This window comes from Homarus americanus, unplaced genomic scaffold (genome assembly GCF_018991925.1).
Source record: "Homarus americanus isolate GMGI-L3 unplaced genomic scaffold, GMGI_Hamer_2.0 scaffold19065, whole genome shotgun sequence".
Taxonomy (NCBI): domain Eukaryota; kingdom Metazoa; phylum Arthropoda; class Malacostraca; order Decapoda; family Nephropidae; genus Homarus; species Homarus americanus.
Genome location: NW_024757463.1, coordinates 1,378,431 through 1,392,179, shown reverse-complemented (window position 1 = coordinate 1,392,179; position 13,749 = coordinate 1,378,431). Strand labels below are relative to the sequence as shown.

The following is a 13,749-nucleotide window of genomic DNA, read 5'->3' as shown; positions in this document are numbered from 1 at the left end:
GATTATTATTATAAATTATTCTTAAAAAATAATTAAACATATATATAAATAATATAATAATTACATAGAAGAATAATTAATAAATATAAAGAATAATTAGTATATATATATTTTATTTTATTTTAGGTTCGTAGTAATTACAATGTTTTGGTTTGATGGCCAGGAGCATCATCAGGTTTTCCTCTTAATAATTTGTCTCTAAAACTATCAATATGGACTAAAGACGCCACTAACCATTACTAATTAAGGTGAGCTATTATCCCTCTGTCTAATGATGTTAATTAGTGGTTGATTGAAGGTTAATTAATGGATATATGGAGATAAATAGGAAGGGCTCAAGATGCCGTCTGTAAGTTGGATAAACCTCATAAGTTAATTTATCTCAATAAACCCGAATGGTTATGTTTTTTTTTGTGTTTTATCTGTCGAAGGATTTGCGAAGGTTGAGACATATATATTATTTTTATTGATATTTATAGTTTATATACGTAATTTATAATATATTTACCCTCATTTTAACCCATTAATACCTCTACCATTATCCATCCCTAATTATATAACCAAATCATCTCAATTCTTTCGTTTTTTTTATAGATTTTAATATTTTTTTCTCCTCAGCTTTTGTTAATTTTAGCCCCGAACTTCATCTGCTTACCTGCTGCCACAAGTTAACGGAACATTTTCGTAACGTGATTTCTCTCTAGGCGATAAGAATGACTATGTTACGCTAATACTAATAACTCATCTCCTTGCAGTGTCACGAGCGTCGCCAGTCAACTCGGAAAGATGACTCCCTCGCCAACACCGTCGCCCCTGGAAAGTGGCAGTGGATCGGGCCCAATGGACACAGTGGGATCGATGGGCGGACAGATGGGAACGATCTCCCTCGGCGTCCTCATCCAATACATCAACCAGCGGACTTATTCAGATCTACTCAACTTGGCCGAAATGTAAATAAATACCGGTTAAGACGTTGAATGTTTTGGTCTGGGGTCCATAGGTGGGTGGGAGGAGGGGGGGGGATGTTTTGGTCTGGGGTCCATAGGGCTGGGTGGGAGGAGGATGTTTGATTACAGGGTCCCATGGGGGTGAGGGGAATAGTGTACCCCAGTTTGTTGCATCTTAAGATTAGGTACATCAGTGTTCGCCTAACAACCATACCACCTAACTAACACAGTCCACCTATCTAACCAAACCTCTACACTTCCTGTCCTATCTATCCTCACCTCCACTAAATATTTTAAATGGGACTTAAATCTAACCCATATCTTGTCTGGGTGAATATAGACCCAATCAGGAACAACAGTTGTAGTTTACCTCTTCTTGGGGGGGAGGCCATCTTGACAGTGTTGACTCTTTGGAGGTTCACAGCCTTTAGTCTATCAGACACCACTGAAGTGTCTCAGTTCGAGGGAAAACCCCGTGGGGTTAGTTGTTTCGAATAGCCAGATCTGAACAATATCGACATTAATGATAAATCTTGTATTCATAAATAATAATGTAAATAATAATGACAATAATAATAATAATGTAAATAATAATGACAATAATAATAATAATGTAAATAATAATGATAATAATAAAAAATAATAATGTTATTTATTTTAATATTTTACTTATTTAAAATTTATTCATATAATTTTATAGAAAGACAGATAGATATTGTACTGTAGATATAGATAGATACTGTAGATAGATAGATAGATAGATAAAAAGATACTTATACCTGTATTAGTATCTGTCTACCCAACACCTGTGCCTATATCGTGTCGTAACCCCAAACGAACGACCCAAAAAATAATTATCGTTTCCCGTCGCGCCCACAGCTTGCCCAGGAAGAGCGACATGGAGAAAAAGATGGACATAGTTCAGTACGCCCAACGAACTCGTCAGCTCTACGTCCGCCTGTTAGCGTTGGTCAAGTGGGCTGCCAGTGCTTCCAAAGTCGACAAATGTTGTGTAGGTTTTTTTTATTTATTTTGTTTTTTTATTACAGAGAAAGACAGATTTAGATCTAGTTTATTTTACCTGATGATTAGACACCCTAGTTTATTTTACCTGATGATTAGACACTACTGCTTTTTCTATAGGGTTAGGTTAGTGTTTGGTTATGCCATGTTTGGTTAGGTTAGGTTTACATTTGAGTGCAATCATCAGGTAAAGTAAACTAGGATGTCTAATCATCAGGTAAAGTAAACTAGGGTGTCTAATCACCAGGTAATCTGTTAGTCCTCTCCATATAAACTGTTCTTTAGTAGATACAATGTTATATATATTAAACCTATCCTATTTAGATAGAAGCATATATATATATATATATATACATTACTTATAGCTATCCAATCAAACACTATCTTACATTGGGGTACAGGCTATCCAATCAAACACTATCCTACATTGGGTGTACAGGATCGTTAACTACCACCACTCTATCGTTACAGCACATAATGGCCTTGTTAGAGAAGCAAAACAGCCTCTTCACCGACAGTGCTGATAAACTTTACCACATGACGAAAGAGAATTTGGTTCGTGCCCGACTTCCGCATTTTCATATTCCTGCTGCCGTTGAGACCCTGACTACAGGTAAGGGTGTGCGTGTGTGTGTGTGTGTGTGTGTGTGTGTGTGTGTGTGAATATTCTCAATATATATTTGTCTTAGTGTTAAATAAGTTATTCGATACCTAACAAAAACACACACCTAACACCCCCCCCCCCCCACAGGGTCGTACGATAGGTTGCCGATGACCATAAGACAACGCATCCTCCCTCCCGAGCCAATCACGGCCCTGGAACGTAAGCAGACGCTGACTCGCCTGGAACAGATCGTCCAGCATCGTTTGGTGACGTCTGAACTACCCCCACAAATGAGGACGAGCCGTGTAAGTGGGCTAATTGCCTCGTACGGTCGTTTAGTTTGTGTTTATAGATAGATTGATGGATAGATGATAGATAGACAGATATGTAGATAGAAAAATTAAATAAGCTTTGAGTAAATCTTGCTATTTCCCCAGTTGAAGTGAGTCAGCTTGATTTATTAAGCTCGAGTAATCTTATTTCCCCAGTTGAAGTGAGTCAGCTTGATTTATTAAGCTTGAGTAATTCGTATCTCTCCCCAGATCGAAAACGGCCGAGTGAGATTCACGGTAGAACACGAATTCGAGGTGAGTCTGACCCTAATGGGAGATAATCTGACCGAGCCTTGGAGACTACTGGAGATCGAGATACTGGTGGAGGACAAGGAGACGGGGGACGGTAAAACTCTCGTTCACCCGATGCAGGTACGTACGATGTTAGTCTCTTGTTTACATTGTCGTTGCGTCGTTTTTCCGGGGTTTCGAGTCGTTGACGGTGGTGGTTAGTACAGGTGGTGGTGTTAAATTGTCATGTGGGGTTCATGTTGAGGGTTAGGTTAGGTTATGTTGGATTAGGTTAGTATTCAAGTGTCTAATTATCAGGTAAAATAAACTAGGGTGTCTAATCTTCAGGTAACCTTTCGTTCCAGATTGCGTTCATCCATCAACTGATTCAATCGAGGCTTCAAGACAACCCAAATCCACTACATGAAACCTATATGGTACTTCACGCCTTCTGTCAGGCTCTCCAGCTTGAAGTTCTCTATGTTCAAACCAAGAAGGTGAGGTTATGTTTGGTTTGGTTACATTAGGTTAGGTTTGGTTATGTAAGTCAGTGTGTGTTTGTGTGAGAGAGAGACCTATGTAAAACCCTGTACATGTGTGTGTGACTTATGAGACACCCTGTATATGTAGTTAACCAAACACTAAGATATTTAAATCACCAAATAGAATAAACTAAGGGGTGACTAATCTTCACCTCCCCCCCCCTAGAGAACCTTAAAACGCTAAGTGATTCTCAGCGTCGCCGCAACATTTTCCGCACCCATTATAAAATACGCCTCATCATCCACAGCTTCTTGAGGATCGGCTCGACACGCACATCCGCATCGAGGAGTACCTTCAAGGGCGATCGCTGACCCTGACCTACTGGAGGGAACTGACCCAGCACGATCCCACAGTTCAACTTGGTTATCGACTCACAGTACAAGTTGACCCGACGGAACCTTCCAAGCCTCTGATAGTTTTCCACACTCCTTCTCTGGGGTCTAAGGTAGAGTATAGTGAAACCTCGTTATAGTGGACTTTTCTCTCCGTAGAATCAATTATATCATGGTAAACCTCAATATAATGGACTTTCCTATCCATAGAATCAATTATATCACTGTAAAACCTCGATATAATGGACTTTACCTCATCATATAGTCCATTATATAGAGGTTAAACTATTATAAAATCGATATTTGAGTCCAATGAAAAAATAACCTCCAAGATAACTAAAAATACCCCATCGACGTCGTTACAGGAATCGGAAATTGCCGAACGAGCCATACGCAGCGATCACCTCTCCATCGAACGTCTCCTGGTGCACAGTATTTACCTCCGGACTAAGGCTCGACTCTCGGAACTCAAGCAGGACATGGACTCAAAGCTGGGTGCTGATGCGGAGAAGTGTAAGATGTTGTCTGTCTGTCTGTCTGTCTCTCTTTTGGTTCTCTCTCTGTTGTCTTTCTCTCCTCTCTCTCTCTCTCTCTCTTTCTCTCTCTCTCTATTTTTCTCTCCTCTCTCTCTATTTATATGTCTTTCTGTCTGTCTTTCACTCACTTTCTCTCTCTCTCTTTCTGTCTATCTGTCTTTCTCTCTCTGGTTAGCTTAGGGTGTCTAATCAGGTCAAATAAACTGGGGTATCTAATCATCACGTTAATCCGGTTCGTCATCTAATCGTCACCACTTTACAGGTCAACTCAGTGGCTCTCCGGCCGTCCTACACGTACCCATCCTTCAACCGAACCTGCGATCCGAACAATTGCTGATAACCGTCGATACTCATACGGGCGTCCTCCTTCCTCACGTCCCACAATACGACTCCTGTCCCAACATACCCGACCTCCAGCAAGCACTTAACTACGACAAGACCAAGATCGACGACCTCATCTCGGAACTGAGGTTAGTTTTGGGGCGGTCAGGTCAGGTCAGGTCGATCAACCCTTCGTAAATAGACCAACGATAAATCACCCCGTGCCTATTGACCCCTAGTAAACAAGTCTATGTCGTTGCAGGTATTGGCTGATGCTACGACGGACGGAGAAGACCCTACAGCATCTCCCGGCCACGGCCCACGAACGCCTCCCTCTCATGTACTACACCTCCCATCCTCTTAATGTTCTCGGCAAACATAAAGTCTTCATCACCTTCCACAAGCATCCTGGATATGTGGTGGTGAGTGTGTGTGTGTGTGTGTGTGTGTGTGTGTGTGTGTGTGTGTGTGTGTTGTAGTGTGTATACCTACTGGGTGGTCCATGTGTATGTATATGTGTGTTTATGTCCTCTGTGTGTGTGTATGTATTTTAGTGTGTAAATAATACCACGACATCTTTGTAAACAGATCGTGGAGTTTAACGAGAAGGAAGGTAGTCCGTGTGAAGTAGAACAGAACCTGTACTTCATGGTGGTGAAACAAGCGAGCATCGAGGATAATCCGGACGACGACACGGTCCAGACATCTCTACCCAAGTCCTACATGCGAGCGTACGAGTTAGTGAAGCTCGACTCGTTCGTCTGCACTCACGGACCATCCACTAAGGTCGACGGTAAGATGTGTATATTTATTATTATTATTATTTATTTTAGTTTATCTTTATCATTTTGCTATTTATCTTCTTATTAGTCATTTCTACTTTAGGGTCTTTATTTAGTTTTGATACAGGAGGAAATCTGTCATGGTTGGTACTGAGGGTGACACTGTCTAACACCCTTCTCGGAACCAGGGGGTGGTGGCGAGAGGTACTCAAACGTCCTCTACGTGTGTATGTACTCAGTCGGACTCAAAACCACTGTAGGGTATTGATCATCGGGTGAAATAATGCATTGAGGGGGGGTAGGGAAGTGTGGACGGGAGGAGAGTAATCGTAGACCAGTGTATCGAGACAAACTCACTTTATCACCGCAGTCGTGGAGCCCGGAGAGAGAGCGCTGGGAGGTAAACGTAAGCTACAGCAACGTGGTGAGCCAGCGAGCAAGAAAGTGAAGGTACCGGCCTATTTCCTACCAGACGTCGCTCAGTGTGTTGCCATGAGCGATATGAAGCTTCCTCTCATTCATCTTTCCCTTAAGGTACGCGAGTTCGTTTGTCGGGTTTTATTAAATATTCGGGAAGTTGGTCTATTATTTAAGGCTTTTATTATCCTTTTGTTAGTATTGGTTAAGTGTAGGTTTAGTTATACTGGGTATCCTCCCATATGTGACCTGGCCCGGGGATTGAACCCAGAACGCAGTGGTGAGAGGCACTTTGGGAGATGGCAATTTCAATAAAGATAGGAAATAGAATAAATAATAAACCAGAAATGTGGAAAATTACGGTAAATTCCTCGGACGACGAGTAGAAAATCCTCCATGATGCTATAGGAAGAATCTAATAACATGCGATTGTTTTTATTACCCACAGCTACGGACGCGGAATGTCTTTAACACCGGGGAACAGGTCGAGGAAGGCGGAATGGGCGTTCTGTTGCGTCTGATCGATCTACCGACCGCCGAGGGGCTTTCGTCCGACACTGTCTATGCTCTGAGGAAACACCTACTTTCTGCATCGATCCGTATACAGGCAGCAGTAGCTTGGGTAAATATGGTGGTATGGTGTAAGGTTCATTATCACCACCACTATAAACCACCATTATCACCACCACCACCATCTTCAGTCACCACCACTACCTCCACCTTACATAAAGCATAAAAGTGCACATGGAGATTAGTCCTCCAGTTTATTTGACCTTAAGATTAATCCCCATTATTACCTGGTGGTATTAGGTTAGGCTGGGTTAGGTTAGGTTTTGATCCAGGAGTCATCTTGAACGCATTGTATAATTCTGTAGTGAATAAACCTAACCTGGCCTACCCAACCCTAATCTAACCAATCCTAACTCTAATCTAACCTACCCTAACCTACCCAACCAAAATCTAACCTAACCATACCAACCCAAACTTAAACCACCCTAACCTAAGCTAAACTAACCTGGGACAACTCTCCGCAGCAATTCACCGGCTCGCGTGTGTTTGGGATGGAGTACCTCTTCACCAACTGCCCGGTCACGAGCCTTCACTCGAGGGAACAAGGCCCCAGACGAGCGGCCTATTTCACCTACGAGGTAACGAGCGCCGAACACGTCAACGCCACGGTCGACTCGATCTTGGCCGACTGGAAAACCATCTCAATGCTTTATCAACTCGTTATTCAATTTTCCTCACAATTGTCAGCTTCCAGAGGTACGATTTATAATTACTATTATTATTATTACTATTATTATTTATTATATTATTTTGGGTACTTTCTGGTTATTTCTCGATTCTAATAAATTCTTGAGTCCGGATACATAAGGTTAAAGCACAGTAGAGCGATAGTTATGTAACGTTTGTATTCTGGGAAGGTTGTTTAAATGGACTATGGTTGTTACAGTAAATATAGTCCGGTCATTAAGTAGTTACGACGATTACATAAATTCACTAGAGATTATTAATGGACTATGGTCGTTACAGTGGGCGTGGAGTCGGCAGGAAGTAGCAGCAGCAGTAGTAGTAATATACCCAACCCCAAGACCCTAAACGAGATGGTTCGGGTCAGGTCGTTCAACTATAAGAGCATCACTTTGGCGTATGGGCCGAGTTTCGACGCTTTCTGTATTCTGCGCTACAACCCAGAGAAGAAAGTGTTTACCCTGAGTTTCGGTGAGTGGTGATTGGTCGGTAATTTAACCCTGGAGTTATGGTGAGTTTTGATTGGTGGAAAATGTTCTTTGACCCTGGGATGTCTCTGTGTTAACCCCTTGAGTACAATGCCAGCTCCCCCCCCCCACTCACACACACATCAAAACCCCGTAAATCAAAATATAAAAATGTTTACAATTCGTCAACTTTGTCTCGCAGGTATGAGTGGTGAGGGAGTGTGGGCGACTAACCCCCATACCATAATGCAAGACCAGCTGCAAGACTTAGTGAACCAGACGGGGATTATGGGCCTTGTTGACTTGGCCACGGCCCTACATCACACCTACCAGCCTCTTCTGGCCATCTCTAAGTTGTCCCCGACGCTTCATCTTGGAGTTATCGATAAGGTGTGTGTGTGTGTTTATGTGCGTGTTTGTGTGTGTGGTCGATCTTTATCTTTCCCCACGTACCATTAAACCTTGAGATAACAAACTTCTCTTCCCATATTATTGGTTAGACGGAGGTTTCACATCTAGCGGACACCTCGATATAATGGACAAACCTTTCCATAAAGTCTGTTAAATAGAGGAATACTGTATAAACAAAGGCCCATATAACGTCATTTCTCTACATATCGATCGTTCTTTTGTCAGTCGATAAATAACACGATTTATCCCTCACAGAAACATCAACCCATCAAGAACTTCACCGTATTGCCGCAGTCCCCCACACGAGTCAGCATCATCTATCGTAACGTCTACTGCCTCAACGTCGATCTGCTGCCCAATGGACTCGTCGCGGTGAGAGACGGGGCGTACAGCAGCTTCGAGACGTCTAAACTGATCGAGGAGTTTATCCAGATACAGGGTCTAAAGGTCGGTGTTTACGGCCTCGTTGTATCGTAAGGTCGTGTCGTAAAGGTCAAATGGTATTAATAAGGTCATGTGGTACCCCTAAGAGTCATCTGTTTGTCTGGGGTAGTTAAGGGATTGATACCCGGTGAATGTATAAGCCGCCCTCGAGTCGGTTAGAATCATATTAGTCTGGTGTTGCCACGACGAATATTTAATCACCTTTAAACCCCAACAGGCGTTTCTAAGTAAATACGTTGACGAGACGGCCATCAACATAAGACGCTCGCAATCAGAGGACGACAACCCCCCCACCCCGATACCCATGGACGACACACTCTGGCCCACACCCAAGGCGGCCTCTCCAGCACGCCACGGACCCATGACGCCGCCCATATCGTCAAACCCACACACCCCAGCTAGCCCACATCCAGGGGGCATGACCCAGGTATATCGATATTTGTTTGTTTATTTATCTTCCTCGGAAAGTTGTCATCGTGTGTCCTGATAATACTTGGTGTGGTTAGATTAGCATTAAGGTGGTTCGGTTAGGTTAGGATGGTTAGGTTAAGGTGATTAGGTCAGGTCAGGTCAACATTAAGGTGAAAATAAACTGACATGAATGAGATAAATTTCCTTACAACGCCAACCAACCATCCCCCCCCCCATTCTCCCCTCCAAGACAAGCGGCCACGGTGGATTCGTGTCCAGCCCGGCAACGAGCGGATTCTCGTTAGCGTCGCCGCCACCGCTACCCGGCATGAATCCTTCACCCGCCATGCTGCCTCATCCGTCACCCGGAGGAGGATTCTTGGGGTCCAACTCACCCTCGGCCCCTCAACACGGTGTGTCCTCGCCGGGATTCTTGGCCCCATCTCCAGCCGGGCCGCATTCCGTACCCATGCATTCTCCGGCCTCGGCCATCATGCACGGCCAATGTGAGTTTGTTGACGAGTGCGTTGACGTCTTGTCTTAGGGGTTAAATATATCTCTGGATTTATTTACAAGTCTACTGATGTGTAAAAGTGTAAATATATCTCTTGATGCTTCTTTATTAATTTAAGGTCACATTATATATAATTCACAATATATCGCCTCTAGGATTAAGGAATATATCGGTAATGGTGATAATCTCTGACTGGTTTTATCGCCACAGTAGGGCCGATGTATACGTCCCGAATGCTTCCCAACAAACCCTACGCCGCTGCCGTCCCGACGACCCTCACGCACGACTCCTTCCACACCCTCTGTTCCCCCGCGCAGGTTGGTCGCTCTGTGTGTAATGTTTACTACGGCCCGACCTAAGATATATTAAAAATTGAGTTACAGGCGAAACGACGCTTAAAACGGGTCGTATAGCCGCCCGCATCGTAGCATGCGATAACAGTCCGACTAAACGACGTTGTTACGCTTCCAGGTCGACGAGGGCGGCGATAGCAGCCTGCAGTGCGTTCTCGAGCAGTTCCTGGGAATGACATACATTAAACGACACTTCCAACAGCTGTGCGAAGGATGTGAAGTGGTGAGGATACTCTTTGACTCACCCTGTATTTGTACTAAGCTAGGATAATGATTCAATGTCAAGCATATAAATTCACATAATATTCAGCCATTTATAAAGATTCACATTAAGATTTGACCAAAGATTCAACAATAGATTCACATAATATTCAGCCATTTATAAAGATTCACATTAAGATTCGACCATAGATTCACATTAAGATTTAACGTTACATAGATTCACATAAGATTCAACGATAGATTCTCATTAATATTCACCCTGTGCGTTTACTTCATCACAGCTGAAGCCAGTCGGAGGTATAGAGCCAGGCAGTATACAGTTCAAGACAGAGACACTAAACTGCCAGATGTTAGTGCAGAGTACACCATCATACAACCTGGTGATGAAGCTACAGCCGCTTCCCGAACATGCCGATCAGTGGACCAGCGACGAGCTCCAGGTAGTGTGTTACATCTAACCTAACCCTTATAGATAATAATACAAGTCGGTATATACCAATTACACTTTCCAAATTAGACGATGTCCCACCAATTACATTTCAGGACGCGATCATCGTTGCCAAATTCTGTAATAGATATGCTAGGCCTCACCATTTCTTCTAATATGTCACTGAAGCCACACATCCTCAACATAGCTAAAGCTGCCTCCTGAAAGCTGGGAATGCTGTACAGATGCTGTAGATACTTCACTCCTGAGCAGTTGGTTCAAGTATATAAGGGATTCTTTCGTCCTAACTTGGAGTACTGCTCTCATATCTGGGGTGGCTCTGTTAGATAGGGTGGAACCAAAGGCATTTCGTCTTATTAACTCTCCTCCTTTAGTAGACAATCTCTCTTCCCTTTCTCTTCACCACAATGTTGCTTCACTCTCTCTCTTTTACAGGTACTTTAACGGGCAATGTTCGGTGGATTTGGCATCCTGTGTACCGCCGGCAAGGCCGTGGGCTCATAACACACATCTTGTCCGCGGTGCCCACCGTTTCTCTGTGGATGTCTGTCACACGAGAATAACCCGTTATAGTACCTCCTTCTTTCCTCACACTGTTGAATGCTCTGCCTTCTTCTGTGTTTCCATACTCATACAATCTGTCTCACTTCAAAAAGATGGTTTTTCATCTTCTCGGTGTAGATTAATATAACCTTTTTATTTTATATTATTAATTTATTTTTACTCTTATCCTCCCCCCTTCCAGGCTCCATTGTGGATCGATGACCTGTGCCTGGGTGGGTTAATCCACAAAAAAAAAAATAACACCAACAAAATCACCACTTAACACCCACCAAACACCACTTAACACCCACCACTACAGCTCTTCATTTATCAACAGGTTCTGGAAAAGTTCTTCAGCGTTAAAGTCCCTATCCCACCCTATAGACCGTATGCTGCACAGTCTTACTACAGCATCCTCAAGTTCCCCATCCGTGTTCTCAAAGACTGTATCCGACTCATGCAACTTGAGCTGGTAAGTGGGCTGGTGTGTGTGTTGGGGGTTAAGTATGTGTGTGGGTGTCTGAGTGTGTATGTGTGGTAAGTATATGTGTATAATTGTGTTGATGTGAGGGGGTAAGTATGTCGTGTCTGCGAGTGTGTCTCCGTAAACACTCGATCCGTCAACGTAAACACCAAAGACGTCGTTTACATTACAGATGCCGAGCCCACAGCAGTTACAGCAGATGAAATGGACGCTTCAGTGGTGTCTTACGAGCTCTCCCGTCGGGTCGCAGATCGCCCCCCCAGGGTTGTACGTCGTGGTAGCGTCTCGTAATAAGATCCTCTTCTTCGTAAGTAACTGAGGTCGTTTGTTTGTCTCGTATCTAAACACACCGGGACGTTAAATCTCTCACGTGTGTTTGAGTGTTGGTCCGTTTGGTTTGATTTATTCAGTAAAATTTATATATATTGATTTATATTGATTCAGCTTGTGTGTATATATTTCAGTATTTATATAAACAATTCATCATGTATATAGACAATGCAGGTATACAGTTTGATATTGTCTCTGTGTTTCATATTTATAGTTTACGGATGATTTTGCTGTGTGTGTGTGTGTGTGTGTGTGTGCTCTTCACCCCTATACAATAGGAAACACTTAAGAGTACAATGTTTGTTGTTGCCACAGTTCCAGTTAACGAGGACCAACGTTCAGTTACCGCCGGAGGCCGAGCCGCCGAGCCTGATGCTGCCGGTGGTGTACGACAGCGTGAGCAACAAACCCCAGATGGCCGAGCGTAGAGAGCACGGGATCATCCCCAGCGTCACCCTCCAGGTCATCAACGACATCATGAACCGCGTCGTGGTCCAGACCAACGAGATGGCCCTGTACCCCTGCATCAGAGAGGTGCTGTGTAGCCTCTCCCTCGGCCCGGACGGTAACGCCGTGGCCGTCCCGCCCGTGTCCGTGGGGCAGGGGACCCCCACCTCCACGGTGCCCCAGTCCATGGGTTCCCCGCACCTCGCGTCCCCCCACATGGCCTCCCCCCACACCCCTGGCACGCCCTCGGCCTCCATGTCCCAGGGGATGATCTCGTCGGCCACGGGCACCATCACCACCAACGTGTCCACCCTCAGTAGCCAGAGTATGGTGTCCACCATGTCCTCACAGTCGCACTTCAGCGGACCAAAGCCGGTGTCCGCCGTGGGCCACATGCAGCCCACGCTCAGCTCCATGGGGCAAATGGGGCCACAGAGTATGCAGGCCAGCATGCAGGCCAGTCCCAGCCTCATGCAGCAGAACATGTCGTCCATGGGCGGTGGCATGATGCAGGCCGGCCCGCGGGGCATGCAGGGCGGATCGACCGGTGGACAGATGGCCGGCGGCCCCGGCAGCATGCAGGGTATGTCCACCATGCAAGGTCCTGGCATGCAGGGTGGGCCAGCTGGGATGCAAGGTGGTCCGGGCAACATTCAAGTCGGACCTGGTCCCATGCAAGGTGGCATGCAGGGTGGCCCAGGGGGAATGCAAGGTGGCCCAGGGGGAATGCAGGGTGGTCCAGGTAACATTCAAGTTGGTCCAGGAGGCATACAAGGTGGCCCAGGGGGAATGCAGGGTGGTCCAGGGGGAATGCAAGGTGGCCCAGGTAACATTCAAGTTGGTCCAGGAGGCATACAAGCAGGTATGCAGGGTGGCCCAGGTAACATTCAAGTGGGGCCAGGAGGAATGCAAGGTGGCCCAGGTAACATTCAAGTGGGGCCAGGAGGAATGCAAGGTGGCCCAGGGGGAATGCAAGGAGGGCCAGGGGGAAGGCAGGGAGGATTTGGTGGTAACATAATGAGCCAATTTAGCAGGTAACTTAACACACATACAGGGTGACCAAAAAAAAACCCACACATATACAGGGTGACCAAAACAAGACCCATTACATACACACACACACATACACACATCTTAAACACCCTGTACCACATAAACGAACGTAACTAAAAAGTGTAAATAAACTGAAGCTCGGAAACCACCATCAAGACATCGACATTTACAAAGATATTTTCAGTGGTTAAAGGAAAGATTTTTTGGGGGACTTTAGTTTATTTTAGGCTTTAGGGAATAATAATATAAATGACTCTGATAATGATGTTACTTTTGTTAATAAAATTATATATATATATA

The 13,749-nt window shown here is 44.6% G+C and overlaps 1 protein-coding gene across 2 annotated transcripts; it reads left to right on the top strand.

Annotated features, from left to right (window-relative positions):
* The first annotated feature begins 145 nt into the window (after window positions 1–145).
* On the top strand, window positions 146–13,749 carry LOC121857481 (mediator of RNA polymerase II transcription subunit 14-like). Of its 2 annotated transcripts, none has more exons than XM_042353547.1 (26): window positions 146–248; window positions 756–950; window positions 1,827–1,959; window positions 2,442–2,583; window positions 2,722–2,879; window positions 3,117–3,278; window positions 3,503–3,634; window positions 3,928–4,125; window positions 4,378–4,525; window positions 4,811–5,018; window positions 5,132–5,291; window positions 5,458–5,662; window positions 6,022–6,185; window positions 6,517–6,690; window positions 7,103–7,334; window positions 7,605–7,793; window positions 7,992–8,179; window positions 8,456–8,647; window positions 8,862–9,071; window positions 9,306–9,561; window positions 9,783–9,886; window positions 10,041–10,145; window positions 10,426–10,584; window positions 11,473–11,607; window positions 11,792–11,926; window positions 12,265–13,749. In XM_042353547.1, the coding sequence occupies exons 2-26, from the start codon at window positions 787–789 to the stop codon at window positions 13,432–13,434; spliced, it is 5,223 nt and encodes a 1,740-aa protein (XP_042209481.1). In that variant the 5' UTR covers window positions 146–248; window positions 756–786; the 3' UTR covers window positions 13,435–13,749. The 2 variants fall into 2 exon arrangements, with proteins under 2 accessions (XP_042209481.1, XP_042209480.1); XM_042353546.1 differs by having other exon boundaries at window positions 9,780–9,886.

What these genes read in the sequence shown, in the direction of transcription:
- LOC121857481 (XM_042353546.1), top strand. Translation starts at nt 787, where the DNA reads ATGACTCCCTCGCCAACACCGTCGCCCCTGGAAAGTGGCAGTGGATCG. An exon ending in ATCTTGGAGTTATCGATAAG is followed by an intron (nt 8,180 to 8,455) that starts GTGTGTGTGTGT and finishes TATCCCTCACAG; the next exon opens with AAACATCAACCCATCAAGAA. An exon ending in GGCCATCATGCACGGCCAAT is followed by an intron (nt 9,562 to 9,779) that starts GTGAGTTTGTTG and finishes TTATCGCCACAG; the next exon opens with TAGGGCCGATGTATACGTCC.